Source organism: Phoca vitulina, unplaced genomic scaffold (assembly GCF_004348235.1).
Source record: "Phoca vitulina isolate PV1807 unplaced genomic scaffold, GSC_HSeal_1.0 scaffold67, whole genome shotgun sequence".
Lineage (NCBI taxonomy): Eukaryota > Metazoa > Chordata > Mammalia > Carnivora > Phocidae > Phoca > Phoca vitulina.
The window spans coordinates 13,807,790-13,822,459 of NW_022589770.1; the positions used below are offsets into that span (position 1 = coordinate 13,807,790).

The 14,670-nt window shown below is 38.1% G+C and overlaps 1 protein-coding gene across 16 annotated transcripts in view; it reads right to left on the reverse strand.

The window, feature by feature from the left end:
* The window catches only part of KDM4C (lysine demethylase 4C), a 478,025-nt gene that overhangs the window by 385,734 nt on the left and 77,621 nt on the right, over positions 1–14,670 (reverse strand). For 12 of the 16 annotated variants that reach the window (XM_032392295.1, XM_032392294.1, XM_032392291.1 and 9 more), the window contains one exon: positions 2,717–2,910. The exons of the other annotated variants lie outside the window; for them this stretch is intronic. In XM_032392295.1, coding sequence (XP_032248186.1) covers positions 2,717–2,910 — 194 coding nt within the window. The remainder of the gene's footprint in view (positions 1–2,716; positions 2,911–14,670) is intronic. 16 annotated transcript variants of the gene reach the window in all.

The following is a 14,670-nucleotide window of genomic DNA, read 5'->3' on the forward strand; positions in this document are numbered from 1 at the left end:
TGCATGCACACAGAGAACCTTATGTCACCTCTTCATCTTCTCATTTTCTAGATAGAGCAAGCCCTGAGTTGGGCTCCTTGCTCAGCGTGGAGTCGGCTGGGGATTATCTCCCTCTTCCTCTTCCTCCCCCTCTCTTCCCCTCCCCCCAACCACCTCTCTAAATAAATAAATCTTTCTAAAACAAACAAACAAAGGAGTACATTTATTTGTCCAAAGCCACAAACGTTAGTAGCAGAATAAGGACTAGAGCCCAGATTGCTGGTTCCTTGAATCTAAGCTCTGCCAACAGACACTGCCTACCTTCTGGTATTTACATAAATTTGTATTGCTTCTTGGACCTTTCAAAGCTCACTTAAAATATACTATGATGAGTACTAAAATGAATTTTAATGATAATAGAATTTACCTCAAAATTATTTATGCTGAACTAATATAATCTTTCATAAATCTACTGGGAAATATCCTTAGAGTCATTTATATCATTCTTTTCCTATAGTAGTATACCTTAGAAAGTAGAATGTAGATTAGTGGTCATAACTCACTGCTGGGTTTTATTATTTTATCATTCTAAATAATGGTCAAGGTTAAAGATAATAGTGATATTATAAATCTACCATTAATGCATATAATGAAGTCTGTATGTCTATAATAACTAATGGAGTAATTAACTACAGAAAATATAGATGCTAGCAGAAAAATTCTTTGAAAATGGGCATAATTATTCTCACTCATGAACAGCAGTACTCTTTCACAAAGACACAAGACTCAGAATCAGTCTTCTCCCTGACCAGAATACTCTCCCCTAAGTGATCTTTAGGAGATAACATAATTCTGTTATGGAAGTACGGGGGGGGGGGGGGGGATCATCTTTCTTGATAAGAAAGCAGAGATAATCATCTAAACTCCTCTAATAGGGGGGATCGTGGGGGGGAGGATAAAATAAATTCCTCTAATACTATAATCTCAAATTATTGTCCTGGGCATTCTCATTAGCTGACTTCTAAAACAAATCCAGAAAAGTTTTGTTACTAACTTTTCAGATTTCTTAAGAAAAATATAGTATATAGTTGCCTATTATACACTAGATTTTACCAACATGTTGAATTTACCCATTTCATTTAATTTTGTTCACACTGAAAGTGAATGTCAGAAAGAGCATGGAGGTAATTATGCAGCTGAGAAACTGCCCAGGTGCCTATAGATTGCTTAAAATATTTCTCTAAGTCTCTCAAAGTTAAGTCCCAAAAGTACTAAGGAATGACATTCTTTCCAACAGATGTTACAGTGGTGCTGAAGAAGTATGACAAACAGAGACCCACAGGGCCTAAAGCATGTGCTCAAAACTGGCCCTCAGTAAACACCTACGTAATGAATAGTCCCATCATACCATTCTGTCACAAAAGCCTTTCTGGGTCCTAGACTACCTACTAAAAATGTTTAATTTTTATTTATTCCATTTAGAGAGCAGAATACTAAGAATTTATCAAATGAAATGTGCAAGTAAAACACCTTTAAAATAAGTTGAACAGCTTCCCCCTAACTTTTTTAGATCACAAAACTCCATAAAAAATCAGAACTACCTGGATTTTTCTTATATGCCGTAAGAACTTTGCTCTTCCACCTAAACCTTGCCTTCCAACTAAATGTCATTTTTGATCATTAGGAACTTTTGCTATATCTGAATTTTTTGGAGAAAATTTACAATTTCACATCTCAACACATGATAAAACTTCAAGGGCAAGCAATAATGGCAAAATGGAGGTGGAGATTATCCCCAAATTACTGCATCTCAACACCTAATCAGCAGGGGAACTTAGAAAGAGGCCACTATCTTTAACTTGGAGGCAAGAAGGCTACAGGGCTGACACAAGCACCTGAAGAGCATCCTATCATGTTCACATCCATCTGAAACATCATCTTTCCTGGATTGGTCAAGGTCATGCTTCATATGCTTCTGTCTGTTTTCCTGCATGTACGTGTATTATAGAAAATAGAATTGATACTTAAATTTCCCTAAGACTAAAACCCACAAAAACAAATTCAAAACATGAAACTGGCTAACCACAAAGGATCCCAGGGTGACTGACAAACTAACAACTACATATGTGTACTAACAAGTACATAAGAATGTACTACATGATGTATTTTACAAAGCAGCACATTGTTAAGTCATTGCTCAGAAAGATGAGGAAAGAGGCTCACAAACACAGGAAATTGCAAGTTAAGAACACATATTAACAATAACATTCTTTTCCCCATGCCCATCACCCAGAGAGCAGTAACAGGCCTCCTGATTCATCCCTCCTCTCCTACTCTTGTCATTTATTTAGAAGAGGCTGGACCAGAAGATCATTATTATTACCTAATACTCAACATCAATGAAGTCAACTTTCACTCTTAACTATTTCCAGCACACCTTCCAACAAATGCTTCGAAAAGTAAAAATGCCTAACAAATTCCTCAAGACTACAATACCTATCAATCCATGCCCCACAAAATGGTCTGCAAGCCACATTAGATATACCAGTCACCACTAACTTTATGGTTTTCAGCAAAACCATGCGCAGAACGGAAGACAATCAATTATTATACTCAAAAACTTTCAATTCATATAAATCTGAATTCACCAGATAAGGGAAGAAAATCCTCTTCAGTAGGTTCATATTGCCCAAATTTCAGAACTCCTAAGCAAATGAATATTAAACATGTAACTTGCCAAGACTTGGGCTCTCCAAAGTGGAGATAATTAATGCTGTAGAGGTCCATATCCTCGGTGTGCCATGCGAATGTGGTTTTCCACATGCCAAAATAGAGATAAGGGGTATTTACACCCTCTATAGAAATACCGCACTCTTCCTCAACCACATCCAAGACTGTATTTAGGCGAGCTATGTTCCATTCATCCACACCCTGGAACCAGGAGAGAGAGAAAAAAAAATCAAACATTAATAAACTAATAAAAATAACATTTACTAATCAAACTGTCATGTGCCAAAATTATCACACTGTGTATTTTAATTCACTGAGAAATGAAAAATAAAGCAATCATCATTCAGGTGATATATCAATTATTAATTATCCAAGATTACTACTGGCATAATGTAGTTCTGTATGAACATTAGTATGAAAGTATAGCAAAAAACTTCCTGATTCCAAATGGAAGTGTAAGTTAAAGCCCCACCCCTCAGTGGTTGTTAGCAAAAAATCATTGATTCAAAGAATATGATTTGAAGTGTGCTTTCCATTTTTGGCACACACACCTTCTATTTGAGGGGGGAGGTAGTTTTTTGCTTTTTAGTTTATTTATTTGTACATTAGTTTAGAAGTCATGTTCAAGGTTAGACATTATCTCAAGATACCAATGGCAAAATATATCTCTGTGCTCCCACTCTCATCCCTATCCATTTCAATTTTAGCATGTGATACACCATTTCCTAAAAATCCCACCTCTAATTATGGGGAAAACTCTTAACACTCTTCTAAACCACAGATCATTGTGCTTTTACTAAATATTCCTTCAACTAAATATTAATGTCTTATGTTGATGAGAAGTTTTAAACACAGAATAATTGATAAAAATATTTATCCAAACTTCAATAAAATTGCTGGGAAAATCTAGTTTTATAGCAATAATGATGATGATAGAGAGAAAAGGAGGGAGTCACTGATATTAGAGCTATGGTGATAGGAAAAGATTCTGGTTTTATTAGAACTACCAATTATTCAATTATAACTCACAACTGCTTAAGATCTTTACAAACTGTGTATTTTTCCTACATGCCTTTCTCAAAATGAAACATAAACATTAGAGATCGGGCCCATTCTATGCAATCATGAGGAAACTGCAATGCCTTTAAATCCATTTCAATCTCCTCGTGATGCTATTAAAGAAGGCCATTAAACGTGTTCCTCTATACCGATAAGGCCTTCTCCAATGACTATGCCTATGACCACACAGACAACCACATCTAGCATTTCCCTTATACACTAAAAACTTCCAGGGTTGTTCTGTTTTCATTTTGGTCTCTAGACGATTCTCTAATCAGTGTACAAATCTCACTTCCTCAAGCTTTGGGTTAGGAAAATTATTGATGCAGCAGTTACTGAAGCTCTGCCTCAGGTAACATAATTAAAAGTCCCAGAGGAAATAATTTAATTCCCAAACTCCCCCGAGCAGCCACTCTATCTATAACTTAAACCCCACAGTGGGAAGTTTGCAATTTGGAAATTGGTCAAAGTATCTTTTTAGAGAAGATCCTAGGTTCCAACTTATGAGACCTCATAAAAAATTAAATCAAATCCTATAAAATGTTTTATCTCACTCTACTTATAGTGATGCAGTCTCTTAACTCTAGTCCAATCAGACCTCGGTCCAATCACTCTAATAATAGAGTTCTATTTGAAAGTCATTACTGACGTGATGAATCTAAAGTAATAAATGAGCACCATATTATAGGAATCATTTTAAACTGAATGAGCTTGAGAATTTAAGAACAAACTATCCCCCTGAAATTCCTACATTTGGAGAATTCTTATCTTTATTCCTGACTGACATTACCTTTCAGAAATAACTGAGGCTGAATCCCTTGACATCTCTTGACCTGCAGCTCTAAGAGGAAGAAGGTAGAGAAGAAAGAGTACTGAGAGAAGACCCAGATTATAGCCCCAGCTCTGCCATTGACCAGGGCAAAAATCACTGAGACTTTCTGAGCTTCCAGTCTTTCTTCATGAAAACATGAGAGCTACAGCATCTTCCTAGAGTTGCTTCAGAGTACTGAATAGACCAACAGATACAAAATCTTTGGAAAATAATGCCTACTATTTCTTAGAATCTATGAAATAAACATCTCCACTATTCTCTAATAAATCTTACTGGAAAGCCTCCCCAAACAAGGAGGTAAGTGATAATAAAGTCCTGTGAAATTCACTACTGGTTCTTTCCATTAGTGGGCAAGTAACATATTTACAGTACTTTCTTCTGGGCAGAGCCACAGCCGCCATGATGCTGAAACTTAGTTTCTTTTACTCAAATAAAAAGTCGTATATTTCAACTAAAGAGGTTATATTAAGAGTAACTGGCATAACAGAGACTAAAAATAAATCTTACTGTTTCAAAATTCCTTCTCCAATTTGTGTTCTCTACTATTGACTGAACTCCCTAACTGCTACCAAGGACAGGCTCTGCTCAAACACTGAAGAGTCCAGGTCGCCCTCACAGATTTAGACAAGGAGTACACCTAGTCTGTCATTTAGACAGTGTTATACCGTACCCTACATACCATTACACTACACATACATTCATATTATACCTATTCAAAACAATCCTGTAAAATAGGTAACATTATACACAAATGAGCAAATGGAAAAACTAATACTCCTAGCTAGTAGTAGGTGGCAAAGATAAACCTAAATCTGATTCCTGAACCTAAACTCAATGCTTCCAGTTCTGATCATCTTAAAATAAAATGTATCATCCTTTTCTCTCAGCCTCCTCAACAAAGATCCAAGGAGCTAAAATTTAAGACAGGCAAACCCATAAAGTTCCCACATTCTTCCCACCCACAGGTACAACCATCCTACACAAACACTGGCAAAGTTTAAAATGCAAGCCTGCTTTACTTTTGTGGGGGTGGTAACAGAACTCATTTAGTGTAAAAGCAGTCTCCAAAAAGACCCTAGCTACAAACAAGCCCCACATGACAGGTCAGAATTTGTCAAACTATTCAAAGCTTACAGCCATTGAATATTAGCAGAAAGTCTGCACACCAGTCCAAGTTCATAGACAAATGCCTCTTCCCAGATTCCATCCCCTCAAATAAAGCTCTCCCACACATCTTTCAGCAGATGCTTGAGCAATATTTATAATTCACCTGACTTTCACTGGGCAAACATTACCTGCCAGGTCCCACTCCCTTCACTCCAATCACCTATTTGGCATTCTGGGCCTGTCCTGCTCCATTTGTCTATTTACCTTGTATCTGTCAGGTTTTCTGAAATAATTCACAATTGGCCCATGATTTGTGCACATATGCATAACTGAGAAGTTTTGAAGGATTCTTCCTTTCAATTTCTGTATCTTCCACCTATCAGGAATCAGATGGCAGTTTGAAAGAACTCTTAAATCTTCATTACCATAACCAGAGCCAGGAGCTGTTTGAAGACCAGGCTTTGGATTTCACGGAGGGAGTAACATCAGAACAGGAACAATGCATTTATACAACTCCACAGAGAGACAGTACCAAGTTTGAGTTCCTGGCCCTTGCACTCTGGGCCTGTGTCCCTGAAATAGGCCATAGCCAGCAATAAGCACCCTCTCCTCAGTACTGTGCACATCTGTGACTCACCCTACAGTGACTGCACTCAGTCACTGGAAGATTGAAGGATGACATAGCAATAACATGTCATGTTAGAAACCTCACCAATAATGAGCCATTCCCACCTAACACAGAGAAATAATGCAAAACTCATAGTAAACCAATTTTTCCCAAAATATTTCCAGTGGGGCATTAGTCCTACCAGAGGCTATGGTCAAACTTTGGCTTCTTTTTCTCCTCCTCTTAGAGTCACAGAGCTGATAGGTACTCCAAAGGATGTGAGAGGCCCTTTATAAGAAAGTCTGTTTAACTCTGCTTAACTCCAAATTTACCAAATATTACTTAACCATGGAATCTTGTTTATATAATATATTAACATTCCATAAAATCATGCTGTGTGGGACAGCACATTCGGGGAAGGATTATAGTAAACTTCTCCTTAAATGCCTCAGCCTAAATAACTCAGTAGAAAGAGAGAAAATAATTTGAGCCACAGCTGTGATGGCATTTCAGAACCCAGGGTATGTGGTGGGGTGGGGTGGAATATGGTCACATCTACTGTCATAATACATATATGTAATTTGTGCCATCTAAAAACACATAGAGAGGGCCACCTGGGTGGCTCAGTCATTAAACGTCTGCCTTCGGCTCAGGTCATGATTGCAGGGCCCTGGGATAGAGCCCCACATCGGGTTCTCTGCTTGGCGGGAAGCCTGCTTCTCCCTCTACCACTCCCCCTGCTTGTGTTCCTCTCTCGCTGTGTCTCTCTCTGTCAAATAAATAAATAAAATCTTTTAAAAAATTAAATTAAATTAAAATAAAAACACATAGTGTAAATTTAATGCAATTAAAATCTTCCCAAAAAGGTATTTCTAAACGAAGATAGACTAAGAGATTAAAACTAGGAAGAAAAGATAGAAGACATAATCAAACTTTTAAAACTACCAAATATACTGATGACCAGTGAATGGGCTTAAAAAAAAAAAAAAAGTACATAGAAATGAAGGCACAGGGCACCTGGGTGGCTCAGTCGGTTAAGCATCTGCCTTCAGCTCAGTTCATAATCTCAGGGTCCTGAGATCAAGCCCCGCAACCAGCTCTCTGCTGAACAAGGAGTCTGCTTCTCCTTCTCCCTCTGTCCACCCCCGCCCCCCCCACCCTCACTTGTGGTGTCTCTCTTCCTCTCTCAAATAAATAAAATCTTTTCTTTTAATTTTTATTTATTTTTGAGAGAGAAAGAGGGAGCACAAATGGAGGGAAGGGCAGAGGGAAAAGCAGGCTCCTCGCTGATCAGGGAGCCCAATGCAGGACAACCTGAGCCAAAGGCAGATGCTTAACTGACTGAGCCACCCAGGCACCCCTCAAACAAATAAAATCTTTGAGAAAAAAATGAAGGCACATCCACCAAAGCCTACATAAAGGTTATTCTAAGACAAAAAACAAATTAGTAAACTTATGAAAATCAAGGTTAATACACACACTCTTTTTCTGCCCTCACCCAGCAAATAGCAAAATGGAATGAAGAATTTCTTTCTCAAAGAATGACACAATCTCAGAAAAGCAACATGCTGTACAGGAATCAAAAGCTCTCTGATCAAATACTGGCTCCAGCACTTACCAGAGTTCCAGGATCAATGGTCATTTGTGGCAAAGCAGTGACCAGAGTTCAAGTCTGCCAACTGGGCCCTGACAAGACTGTGACCACTTTGAAACAGCTATAGTAAAGGTCCAGTCTCTAACTGGAACTACTTTCAAAAATTATATCCTTGCCAGCAGAAGTGGGGTCCTAAGGCTTCCCAAGAAAACTTAAATCCAGACCTGCCTACCTCATAGGACAACTGTAAAGATAAGATTACAAAACACATAGGAAAATATTTTTCAAAATTTCCTTTCTAACTAAATTTTTCTTTCAAAAACATGGGACGAGGTTTCAGGACCACTTGTTTGAGTGGTATTCCCTGGGGTTCAGGGCCCACCTCACCGCAAAGAGAATTGTCAGCAGCATGTTCCAAAGAGCACAGCAGAAAGTGAAGAGCTGGGCGACAAAGCAGGAGTTACAAATCCATGTACCCAAAGAGCCCAGCCGTAACATCAGTGAGTGAAGCAGCCAAGTGTAAGTCAAAGGGGGAGTCGGGGAGACCATCCGGAGACCCTACTCCCCTCCCAAATGGGGAGACCCTATCCATCTGGAGACATCTACTATCCTGTCTAACAAGGACAGCCATTACTCAGCTCCTGTCTATTGCTATCACTAGAAATACTGCCAGATCTTCTAATCTTTTAAGGGAAGCCCCAAATCCAAATTTTAATGTGATATTAACTAACTTTTAAAACCATGTGGATCAAATAAAATACATCTGTGGCCACTTCTGCAAAAAGGTAGCAGACATTAAAGAGTTCACATTTAAAAGTGATGAAAAATAAATATTAAGTGCTCAAGAGAATATATGTCAGGATTAGGATCCTTTTGGAGGTGACAGAAATGTTCTAAGACTGGAATCAAAGTGATGGTTACACAAAAATTATTGAATTATACACTTAAAATAGGCAAATTTTGTGGTATATAAATTATACCCCACCAAAAGTGCTCAACATCGCTCGGCATCAGGGAAATCCAAATCAAAACCTCAATGAGATACCACCTCACACCAGTCAGAATAGCTAAAATTAACAAGTCAGGAAACGACAGATGTTGGCGGGGATGCGGAGAAAGGGGAACCCTCCTACACTGTTGGTGGGAATGCAAGCTGCTGCAGCCACTCTGGAAAACAGTATGGAGGTTCCTCAAAAAGTTGAAAATAGAGCTACCATACAACCCAGCAACTGCACTACTGGGTATTTACCCCAAAGATACAAATGTAAGGATCCGAAGGGGTACATGCACCCCGATGTTTATAGCAGCAATGTCCACAATAGCCAAACTATGGAAAGAGCCCAGATGTCCATCAACAGTTAAATGGATAAGGAAGATGTGGTATATATATACAATGGAATATTATGCAGCCATCAAAAGGAATGAAATCTTGCCATTTGCAACAACATGGATGGGACTGGAGGGTATTATGCTGAGCGAATTAAGTCAATCAGAGAAAGACATGTATCACATGACCTCACTGATATGAGGAATTCTTAATCTCAGGAAACAAACTGAGGGTTGCTGGAGTGGTGGGGGGTGGGAGGGATGGGGTGGCTGGGTGATAAAACGTTGGGGAGGGTATGTGCTATGGTGAGTGCTGTGAATTGTGTAAGACTGTTGAATCATAGACCTGTACCTCTGAAACAAATAATACCTTATATGTTAAAAAAAAGAAGATAGTAGGAAGGGTAAAATGAAGGGGGGGCAATCAGAGGGGGAGACGAACCATGAGAGACTATGGACTCTGAGAAACAAACTGAGGGTTCTAGAGGGGAGAGGGTGGGGGGAATGAGTTAGCCTGGTGATGGGTATTAAAGAGGGCACGTTCTGCATGGAGCACTGGGCGTTATACGCAAACAATGAATCATGGAACACTACATCAAAAACTAATGATGTAATGTATGGTGATTAACATAACATAATAAAATTAAAAACAAAAATTATACCCCACCAAAGCTGTCTTAAAAAAATGATTATACACTGCTGCAGGAACATAAATTGGTATAAATTCTTTGAAAAACAAGTCAACGGTATGTGATAAAGTTGAATACTCTATGAGCAGGCACTTCCATTCCTAGGTAACTGCTTTAGGGAAACCTTTGTACATGTGCACCAGGAACCATGCACAGGAATATGTTCATAGCAGCAATATTTATTTATATTTTTTATTTTAATTACAGTATGGTAAACAGCGTTATATTAGTTTCAGGTGTACAATACAGTAATTCAATAATTCCATACGTTGCTCAGTGCTCATCAAGGTAAGTGTATTCTTAGTCCCCTTCCACTATTTCACTCAGAAATATTTATTACTAAAAAAAGAAACAGAAAGAAAATGTCCCTTGGCAAGATAATAAAAAATAAAACATATATTCACCAAATGGAATATTATATAGCACTGAAAATGATTGGACACCAGTTCACACAGTAATATGAATAAACCTGGGAAGCCTATTGTTGGGTGAAAAAAAATCAAAGTCTCAAAAGGCTGTATAAAGTGATATTATGTATTATTAAGGTCAAAATAGGCCAAACTAAATACATTATTTAAAAATATATGCATCTCTGAGAAAACTGTTTTTAAAAGGCAAAAAATCAAACACAAAATTCAGGCCACCCCTGGGTGGTGGGGTAGGGTAGCAAGGAAGGGCTGTAGAAAGAGTAGTCCATGGGAAGTATGTTAACATTCTAGCTGCTGAACTGCATAATGGGTTTGAGATATTCAGTGTATCATCGTGCTTTAAAACTTAAATACATTGCACATACATAATCAGATATTACATTCCAAAAATACGATAAAGAAAAAAATCACAATAAAGTAGGTATCTCCTGATTCACACTCCATAGCACCAGTTCTGTCTGGGCAGTGACAAGATGGTGGTCTATATCTTAAAAACAAAAGGGGTATTTTTTAAAGCAGTAACCCCTAAACAAACACCCTTCATGGTTCTGACAGTCTTTGACAGATGATTAGAGTATAGATTAGTATAAATTGCTGGGCTGGACTTTTATACATAAAGGACAACTGCAGAACAGAACGGAATTCCTCCCAATCCTCTTGGAATCACTGCTATCTCCTTACAGACTCAGGATCTTTGTCTTGTTTTGCTGTAATATTGCCACCAACAGCAGCTAATATTTATTCATTATATACTGTGGAGCAGGCCATGAGATGTTTCATTTGTCATGTCATTTTTATCCTATGAGGCAGATACTAAAAGCATCTATTATCAGTGCCATTTTATAGATGAGGAAAACTGCAGCAAAGAGAAATCAGATAACTTGCCCAACACCTTACAGCTCATAATCACGGAGCTGCATTCAAGAGCACGCTGGCTCAACTAGTCTGAAGCCGCATGGCCAAACAATGACCCAGAAAGTCAACTCTAAACTGCCTAGCTTTATATAATCAAGGAGCAAAAAACGTCCCTGTATCCCCAATAACTGGAAAGGAAAGTTAGTAATTTGGTGATTATGCTTTTTCCTTTTTATTCTTTTAAAGGCCTACCTATCAAGAAGATGAGTTACAAATACTGGCTTAGGCCAAGAGCAGACTAATAGATTCACTTAAAGATCTGCATTCTATTTAAAAAATCACAGAAATAATAAACAGAGTTCTCAAATTTATTTTACACATCTATGCATGGCCATTGCAGAAAATCCTAAAGGGAACCTGAACCATATGAGGCCCTGTCCTCCTTTAAAGAGGATCAAATATCTCTACATTTAATAAAACAGTAAAATCCCATACTCAGACCCTGACAAGTTATTTTTCATATGGTAAATTAAAAACAATAATATTTACTAATGTATTCATACTTTCTAGATTAAGCAAGCCCTTATCTTATTCAACTTTTTAAGGTGTAGTATTTCAAATACTTTGCATTTTAGGTGTAGTATTTCAAAATCTTTGCATCTTATAATAAACTTTTATGACAGAAAATGCCTAAGTACTTAGTATCTATTTTCACCTTCTTTACTACTTACTACTTATTCCAGCAGAATCCCAATTTAGATAAAGAATTTATGTCTCTCCCAGTTCTTCTATAGAATTCTATTTTTTCTTCTGCGTATTCCAATTGTTTGTTTTTTCCACCTTGCTTCATTTCTCTCTCGCTGTAATTTCTCACTTTGCTTTAACATACTCTCGTAACACTTGGCAGATGGCTGGAACTCAAGTTTCCCTTTAATTATTCATAAAATAAAAACAATCTAAGGTATTTCCAATGATCTCATCTTTCATTTTTCACAGTGTAAAATTCTACACACAGGCTCAACAGTAGTCTGTCAGTGAAAATGGGAGAACAATAATTTTCCTGAATATTAAACTATATTTTCTTTTTTTTTTTTTAAGATTTTATTTATTTGACAGAGAGTGACACAGTGAGAGAGGGAACACAAGCAGAGGGAGTGGGAGAGGGAGAAGTAGGCCTCCTGCTGAGCAGGGAGCCTGATGCGGGGCTCGATCCCGGGACCCTGGGATCATGACCTGAGCCGAAGGCAGATGCTTAATGACTGAGCCACCCAGGCGCCCCTAAACTACATTTTCTCACTGTAGAACATGTGGAGACAAAACTTATAAATCTGCAAATAAAAGAAAACCATTATATAATCTTAGTTATATCTTTCTCTAAAAAGAAATATTTTAAATTAGAACATAATTAGAATCAGACTCCTGATTTTAGTGGCTCTAATTCTGTTCCAGTGACCCCAGAAGCCCACTGACATGTAGTGACTCACTTTGAGGAACCCATTCTAGGAGGCTGGTATGTGGGATCAGCTCCTCAACCTACCCATTTCAGTCAGACTAGCTGCTCTCTGTCCATGGTCAAGTGAATGATTTATCATGGGAATTCTACACACTACTGGAAACCCAATGTGGGCATTTCAAGATCTGGGGGATAGATTTTTTTTTAATTTTTATTTAAATTCAATTTAGTTAACATATCGTATATTGTTAGTTTCAGGCGTAGAATTTACTGATTCCTCAGTTGCATATAACACCCAGTGCTCATTACATCAAGTGCCCTCCTTAATGCCTATCACCCAATTACCCCATCCTCCCCACCCATCTCCCCTCCAGCAACCCTCAGTTTGTTTCCTATGTTTCCTATAGTTATGAGTCTCTTATGGTTTGCCTCCATTTTCATCTTATTTTTCCCTCCCTTCCGCTATGTTCACCTGTTTTGTTTCTTTCTTTTTTTTTTTAACTTCATTTTAAGACCCCCGATTCACCAAGGAAATGTTGAAAAAGAAAAACAAAGCTGGGGGCATCACATTGCCTGATTTCAAGCTATATTACAAAGCAGTGACCATCTGTTTTGTTTCTTAAATTCCACATATGAGTGAAATCGTATGGTATGTGTCTTTGTCTGACTTATTTTACTTAGCATAATACCCTCTATTTCCATCCATGTCATTGCAAATGGCAAGATTTCATTCATTTTGATAGCTGAGTAATATTCCATTGTGTGTGTGTGTGTGTGTGTGTGTGTGTGTACCACTGTTTCTTTATCCATTCATCTGTCAATGGCATCTAGGCTCTTTCCATAGTTTTGCTATTGTGGACACTGCTACTATAAATATTAGGATGCATGTGTCCCCTTTGAATCACTATGTTTGTATCCTTTGGATAAATACTTAGAACTGCAATTGCTGGGTCATGGGGTAGTTCTATTTTGAGGAACTTCTACACTGTTTTTGAGAGTGCCTGTACTAGTGTGCATTCCCACCAACAGTGTAAGAGGCTTCACATCCTCACCAACATCTGTTGTTTCCTGAGTTGTTCATTTTAGCCATTCTGACTGGTGTGAGGTGGTATCTCATTGTGGTTTAGATTTGTATTTCCCTGATGCCAAGTGATGGTGAACATTTTTTCATGTATCTGTTAGCCATTTGTAGGTCTTTGGAGAAATGTCTGTTCATGTCTTCTGCCCATTTCTTGACTGGATTTTTTTGGTTTTTGAATGTTGAGTTTGGTAAGTTATTTATAGTTTGTGGATACTAGCCCTTTATCTGATATATCATTTGCGAATATCTTCTCCCATTCAGTAGGTTGCCTTTTAGTTTTGTAATTGCTTCCTTTGCTGTGCAAAAATCTTTTTATCCTGATGAAGTCCCAATAGTTCATTTTTGCTTTTGTTTCTCTTGCCTCTGGAGACAAGAAGCAAGAAGTTGCTGCAGCCAAGGTCAAAGAGGTTGCTGCCTGTGTTCTCCTCTAAGATTTTGATGGATTTCTGTCTCACATTTAGGTCTTTCATCCATTTTGAGTTTACTTTTGTGTATGGTATAAGAAAGTGGTCCAGTTTCATTCTTCTGCATGTGGCTGTCCAATTTTCCCAATGCCATTTGTTGAGGAAATTGTCTTTTTGGATATTTGTCCATTGGATATTCTTTCCTGCTTTGTCGAAGATCAGTTGACCACAGAGCTGAGAGTCCATTTCTGGGTTCTCTATTCTGTTCCACTGAACTATCTGTCAGTTTTTGTGCCAGTATCATATTGTCTTGAAGATTACAGTTTTGTAATACAGCTTGAAGGCTGGAATTGTGATGCCTCCAGCTTTTATTTTCTTTTTCTTTTTTTTAAGATTTTATTTATTTGACACAGAGAGAGAGAGCACACATGCACGAGCATACAAGTGGGCAGAGGGAAAGGGAGAAATAGAGTCCCCACGGAGCAGGGAGCCTGACGTGGGCCTTGATCCCAGGACCCTTGGATCA